Consider the following 15,847-nt stretch of genomic DNA (forward strand, 5'->3'; position numbering starts at 1 on the left):
ATTGGGGTGGACATATTTTTGTCAGGTGCAGGAGAAACAGATGTAAAAAAGACTTGACCAGTGTAATCACTCCCTAACATCACACAAAGAACAAGAAAACTGAATGGAAGTTGCACCAAACTGCTGCAGATCATTTCACTGCCAAGTCTGAAGTTGTAAGTATAGGTGCACAAGCCATTTTTGCCATTTATTGAGTGGGAAAATGTGCTGATCTGGATTTATGAACAGCTACTAGTAGGTGTTGGGGGGGGGCAGATAAAATGAGATGAAGAGAACAGGAGGCTTTTGGGACTATAAGTGTATTTTGGATGATATAAAATGTGTGGTACTCTGGGAAATGCTTAGAAAAGCAGTTTAAGCAAGCAAGTTAGCATTACAGCAAGCACATTGAGATAGCAGCAGCAACCCAGAGCAAAAGTTGTCTGGACTGTAATTGATAAAACTGTAACAGGAAGGATTGTAAACTCTTGATATGCAGTGCATTTCTAAGGTTTTGTTTTGAAGTAAAACCATTTAAAGATTCATTGTGAAGTGTGCAGTGATTGGTTCTCCTCTGAGCAAAGGTCATCGTAGTGGGACCATCCCAGTCAGCAGAGTGTAATTATTCACCACTGAATAACAGTGACTGTAACAAAGTAATGAATTGGCTGAACATTGCAGCAGTTATATTTATCATAATAGTTGCATTCTTCACAGATATAGATGTATATTGTAAACACGAAATATGTCCAAATATTTCTCATCTCTTTCACTTAGTCTGGCATATACCTTTTAAGAAAGAGGCAAAGCAGCACACTTGTGTTGTGTAGTGTTCCTGGTAATGCAGTGATAATGAAATTAGTACTTTTGTAATGAATAAGTAAATTGAAATTTAATGTATTCACCTGGTACAACTGAATCGGTGGGAATACTTTTTTTAAACACCTTTATTGAAATATCACTTTTGATATAAGAAAACTTACATTTGTATTGAAAAAAATCTGTATTAACATGTTCACAGTAACAAGCCCTAGATATATATTTTCTTCTATACAATCTAATCAGTCCAACATTACATAAGTTGGTCAATTCCTGCCTGCCCTTTAACCTCATTCCTACTTCTGAACATTTTTTTGCATGTATTATTCCCACAAATCCCATTTTTCCATGTAATTTGCTCCTTGCCTTGTCTAAAAATCCCACTTCAGTTCTCTTATCTCTGGTACAATATTCAGTGTTTCAAATATGTTTGGTTTAGACTTTGAATTCCATTTTTAGTAATTGCATTTTTGGCAGCCAGCAGAATTAATCTTGACAGGGCCTTACTATGTCTAGGCAATTCAGATCATGTGCCCCAGCTCAAAAAATTATTTCCTTAATTACACCCATTAGCTCACCCAGTATTTCTGTCTGAGTACTCTGCAAGGATGTTTTTTTAAATTTGTCAACTCATTACACTACCAAAAACATGTGTTCCCAGTTACCTCTTTCTTCCCCATCACACCTCCAACATTTGCTATCTACCTGAGGAAAAATTCTTTGGAGTGTGCTTGGGTTATAAAAATACCTATGTGAACACTTCCAAGCAAAAATCCTAAATCTTTTAGACTTTGTTGCATATTTGGGACCCATATATATATCTTCAAATTTTTTTGATTACATATTCATTCTCTCTTACCAGTCTTTTTTAACATCCTCTGATTGATTCCTGTAGTTATCCTGCAATATTTTATATGCTCTACTAATTATTCATTTTTAACAGCAGCTTCTGTTGTACATTCAGCTAAAAGCTCTACCAATGTAGGTCTTTACATAGGATTCCCCTACCCTTTCTCTTTGCCTGTACCCTATCAATCCCTAATAGGGAAAGCAGTATCATGCCTGCAGTCCGAATGCCTTCCTGGCCTCTTCCCATTTTATCACCTTCCCTTTCAAATTATTTGATTCCAGTACCTTGGTTCCTTTGCCACCCCCTCTTGCCTCTTCTCTAAACCACAAATTGCAGTCATCCCTATTGGCAGAATATTCTTTCTCCATTCCCATGTTGTCTTGGTTTTTAGAATACTTTCTGCTTCTTCATGAGTGTAATTTTCCATATTACTGTTGTTATTCACCTTAAGGATCTACATCGAGTAGCACATTTCTTGAACACCCCCCTCCCCCGCTTCATTATCTTCCCTTTCCACTTTGAATTGTAGCTATTTGTCTGTGTTATGTAGGAGAACCTAAACAACTGTGTAGCTCTAAAATATCTCTTCAAATCAGGTAATACTAAACCACGTTGCTCTGTTGTAAGGATCGGCTCTTCCCACTTGACCCTTGCCTTCTTCCCCTCCTAGACGAAATCTTTCAACTCTTTATTAATTACAGTCCACAACTTCTCCTCCAGTTGGTAAAAAAAAAAAAAAGCCTAATGTGTATAAAACTAAGGAAACTAAAACCATTTTTACTGCTTCTATCTTGCTGTCCATATCCATAGACAGGAGCTTCCAGTTTCTTGGTTTTTGTATCGTCTTTTGTTTAGTCTCTTCACATATATCCTTAGCTGCCATAACAGAATCCTTTTTAACCCCCTACTCCTAAATACTTCATTTTATCATGTCCCCTGAAATATGGATGTTGCTGAACTAATTAACGTGTGAGTACATAGTTTACAGCTATAGCCTTTGATTTATCTTCATTAATTTTATATCCTGAAAACAATTAAAAGTGTCTGAGAATGTTCCATAATACTGATATGACCTTTTCTGATTTTATCAGGTACAAAATAATATCATCTGCAATTAAAGCCAACCTTTCTTGATTACCATACCAGTTATATCACAGTAAGAAAAATCTCAAGGTCCCAACTGCCACTCAACGATGCCCTAGAAGTAGTATAGATATGAAGGTACAAAGGCCAGTTGGAGGAACTAGGAAATGTATAAAATGTAATTTTTGCCAATACATTTTTGAAAGTGTAGAATTTGTACATACTGATACAGGAAGGAAGTTTCTCTTTAATTTAGAGGCTGATTGTAACAGCATGAATTTAGTGTATTTAGCCGGTGCATTCTGTGTGGGTAAAACCAATAGAAGGCTAAGAGAGCGCATTAGGGACCTCATGTATTTTTTAAAAAGAGAACAAACTTATAGTGCTGTTGCTAAACATATTCTATCTTGTGGAGCTGAACATTACATTCAGTTTAATGTACTAGAAATAGAGGATGTCAGGGTGGGTGACATCAGTTCAAGAACAGAGGAGTGAGAGCTTGACTTGATAATAAGACTGGTGGCACATATAGGGCAGGGTTTGAATGACCATCTTTCCATTGTTTCTAAGTTGAAAAATAGGAGATTACTGAAATGAACACATGAAATTGACATCACTTAATTCTATGATGTTAGCTCTATTTTATTTGATTCTATGTTATTTTATGTTTATTTTATAGGCATCTTAGATGTATATTTTACTGAGAGTGCTTTAATTTAATAGTGGGAAGGTGCTCTGAATATAGGATTGACTGTGATTTGTTCATTTGAAGTTTGACTATTTGCATGAGTATAAAAAGGGGGGGGGGGGTTTGCTTGCTTGTTTATGATCTGATGAAGCAAACAGAAGTTTGTGAAAGCGCTTACCTGTTGTAATTTACTTGCAATAAAGGGATTTTATCTGGAAATAAGACGTGTGGATTTATAACTTGACTTGGCCTGAGACTGGAGACTGAGCATTATGCCATAGCTGCTTTGATATTTGACTGCATGCGTACCAGTTATATTGATGAATGTCTGAGTCCCTCGTTTTGTTTGCCAGTGGTTCTACATATAATGCAAATAACAAAAGGGAAAGAGGACACACTTTACTTGTTCCTCTGTTCAGACACAACTTAACAGAGAGGAACCTTCCCACTTTGATTTTTGCCTTTGATTCCTCTTATATCCTCCCAAATTAACCTTATTATTGTGTCAGGAAATGCAAATGCTTCCATTGGCCTACTCATAAAATCCCAGCTTACTCTGTTGAATGCTTTTTCTGCATCAAGACCCACTGGCAACAGTGGTATTTTCTTAAGTGCTGCTTCCCTGTGTTAATGTCGTCAGTTGTTGGCCTCCCCTCCACAAAACCACCTTGATCCATATCTGTCAATTTTGGCAACACCTTTGCCATTCTTTTAGCCATTATAAACATAAACATTTTATAATTGTGGTTTAAAATTGAAATGGGCCTGTATGAAGCTGGATCTGATGAGTCTTTCAGTCTTTAGATTTTACAGGCACCACAGCTTTTTTCCAGGATGTTGATGCTTTCACCCCTTTTAAAATACTGTTAAACACAACCTTCCAAATCTTTATCACTTTCTTTCCTCCTAGTGTGCAAACTTCCACCGAAATACCATCTGCTCCTGGAGACTTTCCTGCTGATTGGTTATACATCACTGTTTATCTTCTCTCCTCCTATTTAGCTGTTTATTGTTAAGCCTCATCTACCTCTATCCTTGGCATGTTTAAGTCTTCATAAATGTTTCCATTTGTACTTTTTCTTGATTTCTATAGTTTTCTGCTTTATACACATTTTCCTAAAATTTCTAAAATATCTCTACAGGATCTCTGGCTGTTTTTATTGTTATTTGCTCCCTAAGTTTGTCAACAGCCTTTTCTGCTATCTGTTGTCTAAGTCGTCGTGCTAAACATTTTTGTGCTCTGGAGTTATTATCAGAAAACAGTTGCTTAACGGCAGTCTTTCTAAACTCGTGCATATCATCCAGGTACTCCTTTATTTTCTCTTTAGCACTGTGCAGTTGTGCCTCTTCTTGTTCTGTGAGATTCCCCTTATTCTGCAATACTTAATTAGTCAGCCTCTCTAAATAATTCTTGTTACGTAACCATATCTCTTTTTCTGTTATTTCTACCCTATTTTTAAACTCCACTTTCATTTTATCTGACTCGCAAGCTGTGACTTCTGAAGAACTTTCTATGTTCCCTAATAACTTCCACTACCTGTTCCATAAATTCCATGCTTTTTAATGGATAAGTGGGGAAGCTCCAGTGTCTAATTTTTACTTCATTACCTTTCATTTTTATCTTCATTATTATTGGTACATGACTGAAATAGTTAGTAGATGTGTGTCAAAGTTCTGAATTAAATGTACATGCTCCTGGAAAATATAATTTCTATTTAGCCTAGCCCATTTCAGCTGTGGGAAAACTTGTGAAGACTTGGTCATTGGTTCATGGTTAATAGTTAAATGAATGAAGGAAGGAATAAAAGAGAAAATATATTTCTTTCTCTTTTTTGATGTGGAGTCTGCAGTAGCATCACTTAGTATGTGGAAGAACCGGGCTGTTGAGCAACACTGATGTTGGTAATTTTTATCACACCTATAAACTTATACATACTTGCACTGGGGAAGGATGTATTCAACAAGTAGGTCTTTGGGGCCTTTGAATTTTCATAGTCAGTTGCCCTGATTGCTGGTGAGTATGGAACTTAAAGATGGAATCTTTTACTTTGGGGCATCACTCGCAAATACCCCATAGAGCAGTTATGGCCTTTTTCACTTCCTTGTAAAATAAACATGTTTACTACTGCAGCTGAAAAGAAGGAAGTGGTCATTACACTGACCACACTGATAGCCAGATGCTTTTTCCAAGTTTTGTGCCTGCTGTCATGCTTTCAGTGTTTCATATACATTACCAGATTAGATACAAGGACATTGCAGTGCATTCCCCTACCCTTTCTCTTTGCCTGTACCCTATCAATCCCTAATAGGGAAAGCAGTATCATGCCTGCAGTCCGAATGCCTTCCTGGCCTCTTCCCATTTTATCACCTTCCTTTCAAATTATTTGATTCCAGTACCTTGGTTCCTTTGCCACCCCCTCTTGCCTCTTCTCTAAACCACAAATTGCAGTCATCCCTATTGGCAGAATATTCTTTCTCCATTCCCATGTTGTCTTGGTTTTTAGAATACTTTCTGCTTCTTCATGAGTGTAATTTTCCATATTACTGTTGTTATTCACCTTAAGGATCTACATCGAGTAGCACACTTTATTTCTTGAACACCCCCCTCCCCCGCTTCATTATCTTCCCTTTCCACTTTGAATTGTAGCTATTTGTCTGTGTTATGTAGGAGAACCTAAACAACTGTGTAGCTCTAAAATATCTCTTCAAATCAGGTAATACTAAACCACGTTGCTCTGTTGTAAGGATCGGCTCTTCCCACTTGACCCTTGCCTTCTTCCCCTCCTAGACGAAATCTTTCAACTCTTTATTAATTACAGTCCACAACTTCTCCTCCAGTTGGTAAAAAAAAAAAAAAAAAGCCTAATGTGTATAAAACTAAGTAAACTAAAACCATTTTTACTGCTTCTATCTTGCTGTCCATATCCATAGACAGGAGCTTCCAGTTTCTTGGTTTTTGTATCGTCTTTTGTTTAGTCTCTTCACATATATCCTTAGCTGCCATAACAGAATCCTTTTTAACCCCCTACTCCTAAATACTTCATTTTATCATGTCCCCTGAAATATGGATGTTGCTAAACTAATTAACGTGTGAGTACATAGTTTACAGCTATAGCCTTTGATTTATCTTCATTAATTTTATATCCTGAAAACAATTAAAATTGTCTGAGAATGTTCCATAATACTGATATGACCTTTTCTGATTTTATCAGGTACAAAATAATATCATCTGCAATTAAAGCCAACCTTTCTTGATTACCATACCAGTAATATCACAGTAAGAAAAAACAAACCTCAAGGTCCCAACTGCCACTCAATGATGCCCTAGAAGTAGTATAGATATGAAGGTACAAAGGCCAGTCGGAGGAACTAGGAAATGTATGAAATGTAATTTTTGCCAATACATTTTTGAAAGTGTAGAATTTGTACATACTGATACAGGAAGGAAGTTCCTCTTTAATATAGAGGCTGATTGTAACAGCATGAATTTAGTGTATTTAGCCGGTGCATTCTGTGTGGGTAAAACCAATAGAAGGCTAAGAGAGCGCATTAGGGACCTCATGTATTTTTTAAAAAGAGAACAAACTTATAGTGCTGTTGCTAAACATATTCTATCTTGTGGAGCTGAACATTACTTTCAGTTTAATGTACTAGAAATAGAGGATGTCAGGGTGGGTGACATCAGTTCAAGAACAGAGGAGTGAGAGCTTGACTTGATAATAAGACTGGTGGCACATATAGGGCAGGGTTTGAATGACCATCTTTCCATCGTTTCTACGTTGAAAAATAGGAGATTACTGAAATGAACACATGAAATAAATTGACATCACTTAATTCTATGATGTTAGCTCTATTTTATTTTATTTGATTCTGTGTTATTTTATGTTTATTTTATAGGCATCTTAGATATATATTTTACTGAGAGTGCTTTAATTTAATAGTGGGAAGGTGCTCTGAATATAGGATTGACTGTGATTTGTTCATTTGAAGTTTGACTATTTGCATGAGTATAAAAAGGGGGGGTGAGCTTGCTTGTTTATGATCTGATGAAGCAAACAGAAGTTTGTGAAAGCGCTTACCTGTTGTAATTTTCTTGCAATAAAGGGATTTTATCTGGAAATAAGACGTGTGGATTTATAACTTGACTTGGCCTGAGACTGAGCATTATGCCATAGCTGCTTCGATATTTGACTGCATGCGTACCAGTTATATCGATGAATGTCTGAGTCCCTCATTTTATTTGCCAGTGGTTCTACATATAATGCAAATAACAAAGGGGAAAGAGGACACGCTTTACTTGTTCCTCTGTTCAGACAAAACTTAACAGAGAGGAACCTTCCCACTTTGATTTTTGCCTTTGATTCCTCTTATATCCTCCCAAATTAACCTTATTATTGTGTCAGGAAATGCAAATGCTTCCATTGCCCTACTCATAAAATCCCAGCTTACTCTGTTGAATGCTTTTTCTGCATCAAGACCCACTGGCAACAGTGGTATTTTCTTAAGTGCTGCTTCCCTGTGTTAATGTCGTCAGTTGTTGGCCTCCCCTCCACAAAACCATATTGATCCATATCTGTCAATTTTGGCAACACCTTTGCCATTCTTTTAGCCATTATAAACATAAACATTTTATAATTGTGGTTTAAAATTGAAATGGGCCTGTATGAAGCTGGATCTGATGAGTCTTTCAGTCTTTAGATTTTACAGGCACCACAGCTTTTTTCCAGGATGTTGATGCTTTCACCCCTTTTAAAATACTGTTAAACACAACCTTCCAAATCTTTATCACTTTCTTTCCTCCTAGTGTGCAAACTTCCACCGAAATACCATCTGCTCCTGGAGATTTCCTGCTGATTGGTTATACATCACTATTTATCTTCTCTCCTCCTATTTAGCTGTTTATTGTTAAGCCTCATCTACCTCTATCCTTGGCATGTTTAAGTCTTCATAAATGTTTCCATTTGTACTTTTTCTTGATTTCTATAGTTTTCTGCTTTATACACATTTTCCTAAAATATCTAAAATATCTCTACAGGATCTCTGGCTATTTTTATTGTTATTTGCTCCCTAAGTTTGTCAACAGCCTTTTCTGCTATCTGTTGTCTAAGTCGTCGTGCTAAACATTTTTGTGCTCTGGAGTTATTATCAGAAAACAGTTGCTTAACGGCAGTCTTTCTAAACTCGTGCATATCATCCAGGTACTCCCTTATTTTCTCTTTAGCACTGTGCAGTTGTGCCTCTTCTTGTTCTGTGAGATTCCCCTTATTCTGCAATACTTAATTAGTCAGCCTCTCTAAATAATTCTTGTTACGTAACCATATCTCTTTTTCTGTTATTTCTACCCTATTTTTAAACTCCACTTTCATTTTATCTGACTCGCAAGCTGTGACTTCTGAAGAACTTTCTATGTTCCCTAATAACTTCCACTACCTGTTCCATAAATTCCATGCTTTTTAATGGATAAGTGGGGAAGCTCCAGTGTCTAATTTCTACTTCATTACCTTTCATTTTTATCTTCATTATTATTGGTACATGACTGAAATAGTTAGTAGATGTGTGTCAAAGTTCTGAATTAAATGTACATGCTCCTGGAAAATATAATTTCTATTTAGCCTAGCCCAGTTCAGCTGTGGGAAAACTTGTGAAGACTTGGTCATTGGTTCATGGTTAATAGTTAAATGAATGAAGGAAGGAATAAAAGAGAAAATATATTTCTTTCTCTTTTTTGATGTGGAGTCTGCAGTAGCATCACTTAGTATGTGGAAGAACCGGGCTGTTGAGCAACACTGATGTTGGTAATTTTTATCACACCTATAAACTTATACATACTTGCACTGGGGAAGGATGTATTCAACAAGTAGGTCTTTGGGGCCTTTGAATTTTCATAGTCAGTTGCCCTGATTGCTGGTGAGTATGGAACTTAAAGATGGAATCTTTTACTTTGGGGCATCACTCGCAAATACCCCATAGAGCAGTTATGGCCTTTTTCACTTCCTTGTAAAATAAACATGTTTACTACTGCAGTTGAAAAGAAGGAAGTGATCATTACACTGACCACACTGATAGCCAGATGCTTTTTCCAAGTTTTGTGCCTGCTGTCATGCTTTCAGTGTTTCATATACATTACCAGATTAGATACAAGGACATTGCAGTGCAAGCATATTCGACTCTTAAGTTAATTAAGCACTTGTAAATTAAAAGTGCTTACTGCCTGTCTTATTGCCCTCAACCGTTTTGTTTATCTTCAGTGGTTACCAGTGCACTGGCTGTTGAGTTAAAAGCTCTTTTACTCTTCCACTATGTGGATGTCATTTGAAGTACACAGGATGACAATACGTGGCTAAAGACAGTGTAGATGAGGAAACAACAAATTGCTGCAATACTAGTAGTCCTAATTACAGATCTGTGTAGTATTTTCTACTTTTGAGAGTGCTTCAAGGTTTCTTTCTAATGTATCCTATGTTATATTTTTGAAGTTTATTTACAGATTGTGCTTAGTGTTTTTAAGACTGACAGCAAACTACAGGCCTGTTAACTTTGAAAACAAGAAGCCATCAAGAATTTCTCTGTTTTGTAACTTCTAATTGTTAGATAATTAATATATTAGAATGGCTGATCTGTTTCTTAGGATTGCTTTTTGAAAGTTTGTTTACATTGTAGACATTCTTATGTCATAGCCCTCTTTGCTTTAGTGCTGTACGAGTTTATCAGCAGGAAGTGCCATCATAGGATATACATATGAATATTTCAGGTCATTGCATCCTGCATCACAGTGATTTTTGTTTCCGAACAGAACCTGGTATACGGGCTTTCATTTATAAGGCTGCATTCCGCTCCAGAAAACAAAGAAGAAAGTGGATCTGCAGGTTCTTCGCCTGTAAGTAGATTTCTTTATTGTTATAAAGTGTTTGCAGTAGTGCTGCTTTTAGCCCATACTGAAACTACAGTATATATATTTCCCATTTCATCCTCTTATTTTCTTAGTACTCATACATCAAGCGACTGTAGATGAGACAAGAAGCTTCTTTGTTGCGCTGTGCCTTGTATAAGCAACATCACTTCAGTTCTTAAAAGTAATCTTCCATGATTTATGGGTCTATATTAAATCAGCAAACTCTTAAAAAAGCGAACGCTGATTTGTCGACCCCATGTAAGCGCAAGCTCCACAAAAAAAAATAAAAACAAAAACTTCAAAGCATTACGTAAAGTGGGGGGCTTCACCCCCTCACACCCCCTACTTAAATATACCAACTCTGAGATCACACTACAGTGAGGAAAATGGCAAAGTAACGAAGGCGGCCAAGCGATTTCTTTCTCAGAGAAAGAAATCTCTTATATGCCATTTCATGCTTTCAAGTTCGATCATTCGCATTCGAAAGATTGCATCTCCGATTATATAATAGGAACCCGTGATTTACTGTGATAACTACTAAGTGACAGTTTTCATGAATTAAATTTGTTGAACAAAAGTTACCCAAATTAAATAAAGTTGGATGACTAACCACCTCCTCTCTTTAATTAAATAAACCATGTCTGAGATCACCACACCTAGGGGTACAGTTGCCCGTCTTGATGAATTCTGTAGTAATTGAGTGCAAGTCTCTGAACAGTGCTTTGACAACTGTTATTTAATGTATCTTAGTACTGCTGAGTAAAATGGAGGAACTCGTGTCTTCCTTGGTAACAATTGCAATATATTGACAAGTATCAGGTGCTGTAGATGCTCTTTGTGTCTTTGTTTAAGAAATTTACCATTTATGCATACTAGCTTCAGAATCTTCACCTGTATGATGTAGTCAAACTAAAAATGTTATCAGCATGAAACACTTTTTGAAAAAGTCATCTTCAACCCCCCTTTTCCCATTATTTTCCACATTGGTTTAGGGTGTTGTGTCCTCTTTTGATTCATTGCCACTCTCTTACCTTCTTTGATGGTCATGCCTGACTGCTGTAGGTCTTCTCTGATGCAGCCCTTCTATTTCTTTGATGGACATCTTTGTTTTCTCTTGCCTTCTTCATGTCTCTCCCAAATATTCTTCACCAGATAGTCTTCTTCTTTCCTTAACATGTACCCGAACCACCATAATCTGTTATCTTTGACTTTCTGTGCAATTGTTGGCTTATGCACTGATCCTACCACAAGTCTCAGGCATGTCATCTTCATCAACTCTAGCTTCCTCAGCTGCTTTGCCTTTACTGTCAAGGTTTCTGTACCATACAGTAGTACTGGTTGCACCACTGTTCACTTATTTTTCAGCTTCTGTAAATTTTGTCTGTCACACAATATCCCTGAAACTCTGTACTGTTTGACTGCAGCCCCTCTGAATGTAGCTTTGACCTCCTTGTTCAGACTTTCCTTCATCTCAACCATCCCTCCCAGGTACCGGAATCTGTTTTGCTGTTTTTTTTTTCTATCCCAGCTTTCAGTTTCTTCTGATTTCCCCCATTTGCTGTCTTGACAGTTGTCTTGTCTGTACTCAGTTTCATCCCAGTGTGCATTTTATATTTCATTCTCCTATAATTTGCTTAAGTTCTTGTTCAGAGTCTGCTTGTAGTGCTACATGTTCTGTATACTGCCGCTTTGTCGATCTGTCTCCTCCAACCTGTTTGCTAATTTAGTCTGTCAAAGTATGAACAACAGTGGGCTCAGTGCTGAATCCTGATGCACACTGACCTCCACAGGAATCTCCTCTTTGAGTCTGAGCACTGTTTGTAGTGCTTTCATTAGGTCCTTGTACATAGTCTGCACTAATTCTTCCATTGTTTCTTGGACTTTGAACTATCATCTGTCATAGGTCTGCCGAAATCAGGTTTCTTGGGACCTTGTAATATACTTTCCCCAAATCTAGTAATGTACAGTTGGACTCTCTTCTCATCTCTAGCTTCTTCTCAACTCTCTGTCTCACTGCAAACATTGGGTTGATTGTGCTGCATCGCGATGTGAATTCAGATTGTCATCTCACATCTTACTTTCCAGTACTGTTGAGTATTTATCAATTACCCTTTCTACCACTTTCATGCAGCCTGACAGGAGTTTAATATCTCTATACAACCCACAGTTGTGAATGTATCCTTTGTTCTTGTACACTGTTAGTAGAATGCTTATTCTCTGATCATCTTGGATATTTATTTCTTTCCAAACTGCTGTGTGTACCCCCCTAGAGCTGTTTCACCCCAAGTCATCCTTGACAATATCTGCTGTAACCTCATCTGTACTTGTTGCTTTTCTTGACTTTATTTTTCTTATTCCCGTTCTTCTTTTAGGATGGAATCTTGTTCCTCTGCCAGTGTAGCTTGTCTCAGGAGTAGTACAACTTCTGTGGGGCTTTCTTCATTCACAAGTTGATGGAAGTACTACTTCATCTACCTTTGATGTCATGTGGATGGGTGAGCAGGTTGTTATTGGCATCCTTCATGAAGGGAGTCTGGTGACTGCTGTCGTCTTCTTTTTTTTCTTTACCTTACAGTCTGATAGTTTCTTTGTGTACTCTGCTGAGTCATTTTGCAGAAGCTGATAGAGTGTCTCTTGTGCCTTATTCTCTGCTATTGAGAGTATTCTGTTAGCCTGTTTGTTAGACAGCCAGTATTCCTTCTTATCCTGGTCCATATTTTCTTTGTCTCACTTTTTCCTGTACTTCTCATTTCATTTGGTAACTTACTGGAGTTCTACATTCCTTCACCAGCCTTCCTTATGTAGGCTGCTTATTGAACTGTTGTGACATGAAATGCAGAGTCCCAAAATACCTAAACAAAACAAAATTATAAGTCTAGAAAAAGAGTGAATATGGAACGTTGCTCTCCTATTTAAACCCCTTTCTGGCATATCTTGAAGAAAAGGGAATACACTAAGAAATGGCAATCTCGGACTTGGTATACATTAGTCTAGATTTTTGGCAGCTCAGTTTCCATATTATGGGACCTGCTCAAGTGAGTTACGATATTTCAAATGGTTATCCCTTAAGTGCCTTGTTTCCATACTTGACTTAGTCACCTATCTATTGTATAGCCTTCACACATGCTGTTTTGAGATGCAACCAATTTCTTCCACACCATCATTCTATTTGAATTGTGTTATGGCATATATAAAAATACTTTTTTTTCCCTAGTAATAATTGTAAAATATTCTTATTTATTTATTTTATTTTATTAGTTGATCAGGTAAGCTTACTGGACAAATTGTCTGTTTTCAGGGCCGACCCGGCAGTACTGTCTGGGTAAGTGACTTGCTCTGAGTTGCAAAGAAGGTGTAAAGAATCAAGGCTCGTGCCATGGGCTTAGCTCAGAGCTTTAGTCTTTTGCCAGACCGCTAAACCCTAATCTTCTCAGGATATATGGTTTTAAAATGTTTGATATGTTTATCTGTGATATGTAGTTATAATTTTACAGTGTGCTTGTAGAATTACCATTTTTGATGTGCAGAGCATGCCAGAATGCCACACTGATGTTGTGTAGGGGTCTGCCTTCTTGATATGAAGAACCATTGTTTTCTGGGGTGCATCAGGTTTTGACTGTCTTAACATTCATTTGATCATTGTTCGAAGTAAATATGTTACTGAAATGGAAAAGTGCGAATGACCTCTCCTGTCTTTTGAAGGAAGGGTTCCATTTTGGAAAACAGGGAAATAATATAGTTATTATGATAAAGTTGTTCACGAAAATTGCAAAGCACTGTGTGAATAAAGTTTGTTACTTAAGGATTGCAGACTTGCTAAGGGTGTCAGGGTCTTTACTGACCTGGTTTCTTTTTTTTTCTGACCACCTTAACCCCCCCCCCCCCGTTGTATTCATTTGTAAGTCCAGGAGAAAATGTGATCTGAAGTAGTTAACTTCATTTTATCTGCAACCTGTGGTTATTCGGATCCATATCGGACCCGAGCCGGCAACTTATTTTCTAGCATCTGCTTCCCCTACCCATAATACATCATCATCTCCTATCTTCCCCCAGATCTCGTTTGCCGTGCCATAGTGAGCATTGTGGTCTCCTTTGCTCTGAGCTTCAGGGATTGTAAGTGTGTTTATTTCTACCTTTCTGTGTGAAAGTAGTTGTTAGTTTTCCCTCCCTCCCCCTTTTAGTGTACGCTGTTCATCGGTTCTAGTTTAAAAAAAAAATTTTTTTTATTAATAGTATTTTCTAGGCCCACTTCCCTTTAGTGTGTGCTTGTGTGTTGTGCTTTCTCTTTAGGGAGTGGCGGTTAGTTTTGGGCTATGGCTGATCAGCCTAAGTCAGTCTTTAAAAAATGCAGTGTGTGTGGCCGTAAGCTCTCACCAGCTGATGGTCACACTCTGTGTGTAATCTGTTTGGGAGTGCCTCATTTATCAATCCAGTGTGCAATTTGTGCAGGCTTTAACCCGAGGGCCCTCAGGGATAGGAAGGCCAAATTGGTTGCCAAGGGTCTTCTCCCAGCCTCCATGCTGGATTCTGCCACGGGTTCGGTCTCTGGTACTCCCACCAAACCACCCACTCAGACAGGGACTCAAACTCCCGCTCGTGCTGGTGTGGGGGAGGAAAAAGAAAAAGAGAAAGAAAGAGGAAGAGGGATAGGCCTCGCAAGAGGTCTCCGGATAGGGAACCTTTCCCTAGTCCACCATCAAAGACTCTGAGACCAGCTTCTCCTAGGCTCCGCTCACCCCGTTTCTTGCAGGAGCCGCTGGAGTCTTCAGATCCGAGGCCTTCCTCACCCTTCAGATCCGAGGCCTTCCTCACCCTTGCTTTGCAGACCAGCCAGATCCAAGTCGGTAGCCTTTTCGTGATCAACTCTGAGCCTATCGGACTTGGACATGGGCAGGATGATGCGGAGATTCATTCAGACCCAAATACAGGTGGGAGTCTTGCCAGGCCCCTCTCCCTCTGGAGGCGGGACCTCCATGCCCTTCTTCTGTCCCACTTCTCCTTCCCCGATCCGTGCGACTGCTTCAGGGTTCTTGGATCCAAGACTCTTTGGAGCTGGTAGCTCGGCGCCGACGGTTCCTCCACCCTCGACTCCGGCTGTTACCTTGAACACCTCGGATCCTTCTAGTTCGGATCCGAGTGACTCTTGGAGCCGTGGACAGGGAGTCAGGCCCAAGGAAATGGATCCATCTTCAGCTCCGACCTTTTCGTATCCGGACCGTTCCCTTGGAGCTCATGCTACCCTCGCTTCGATCCCCGCTTCGGACCCGAGGAGAGCTTCTTCCTTGCTGGGTGCCAAGGAGGTGCGCGCTCCTTCGGCGCTTGAAGTGGTGGAGAGGGTTGTCTCCCAGGGATTGAGACCTCAGCCCATCTCCTCTGATTCCACCCAGACTGTACTGGATTTGGCGACTTCCTTCAACCTGTCTCAGGGATAGCCCATGCCAGAGCAACCCCAGGTTATTCCCCCTGAGGAACCCCCTCGCGGCTCACGAGTCCTCTTCAGAGAGTCCCACTGAAGAAGGCCCCCGTAAGCACAAGT

The 15,847-nt window shown here is 38.8% G+C and overlaps 1 protein-coding gene across 3 annotated transcripts in view; it reads left to right on the forward strand.

Moving 5' to 3' along the window:
• Positions 1–15,847, forward strand: part of XRCC1 (X-ray repair cross complementing 1) — a 1,655,904-nt gene that overhangs the window by 156,619 nt on the left and 1,483,438 nt on the right. For all 3 annotated transcript variants that reach the window (XM_044080346.1, XM_044080348.1, XM_044080347.1), the window contains one exon: positions 10,213–10,296. In XM_044080346.1, coding sequence (XP_043936281.1) covers positions 10,213–10,296 — 84 coding nt within the window. The remainder of the gene's footprint in view (positions 1–10,212; positions 10,297–15,847) is intronic.

Source organism: Protopterus annectens, chromosome 8.part0 (assembly GCF_019279795.1).
Source record: "Protopterus annectens isolate FY-2018-M chromosome 8.part0, PAN1.0, whole genome shotgun sequence".
Lineage (NCBI taxonomy): Eukaryota > Metazoa > Chordata > Ceratodontiformes > Protopteridae > Protopterus > Protopterus annectens.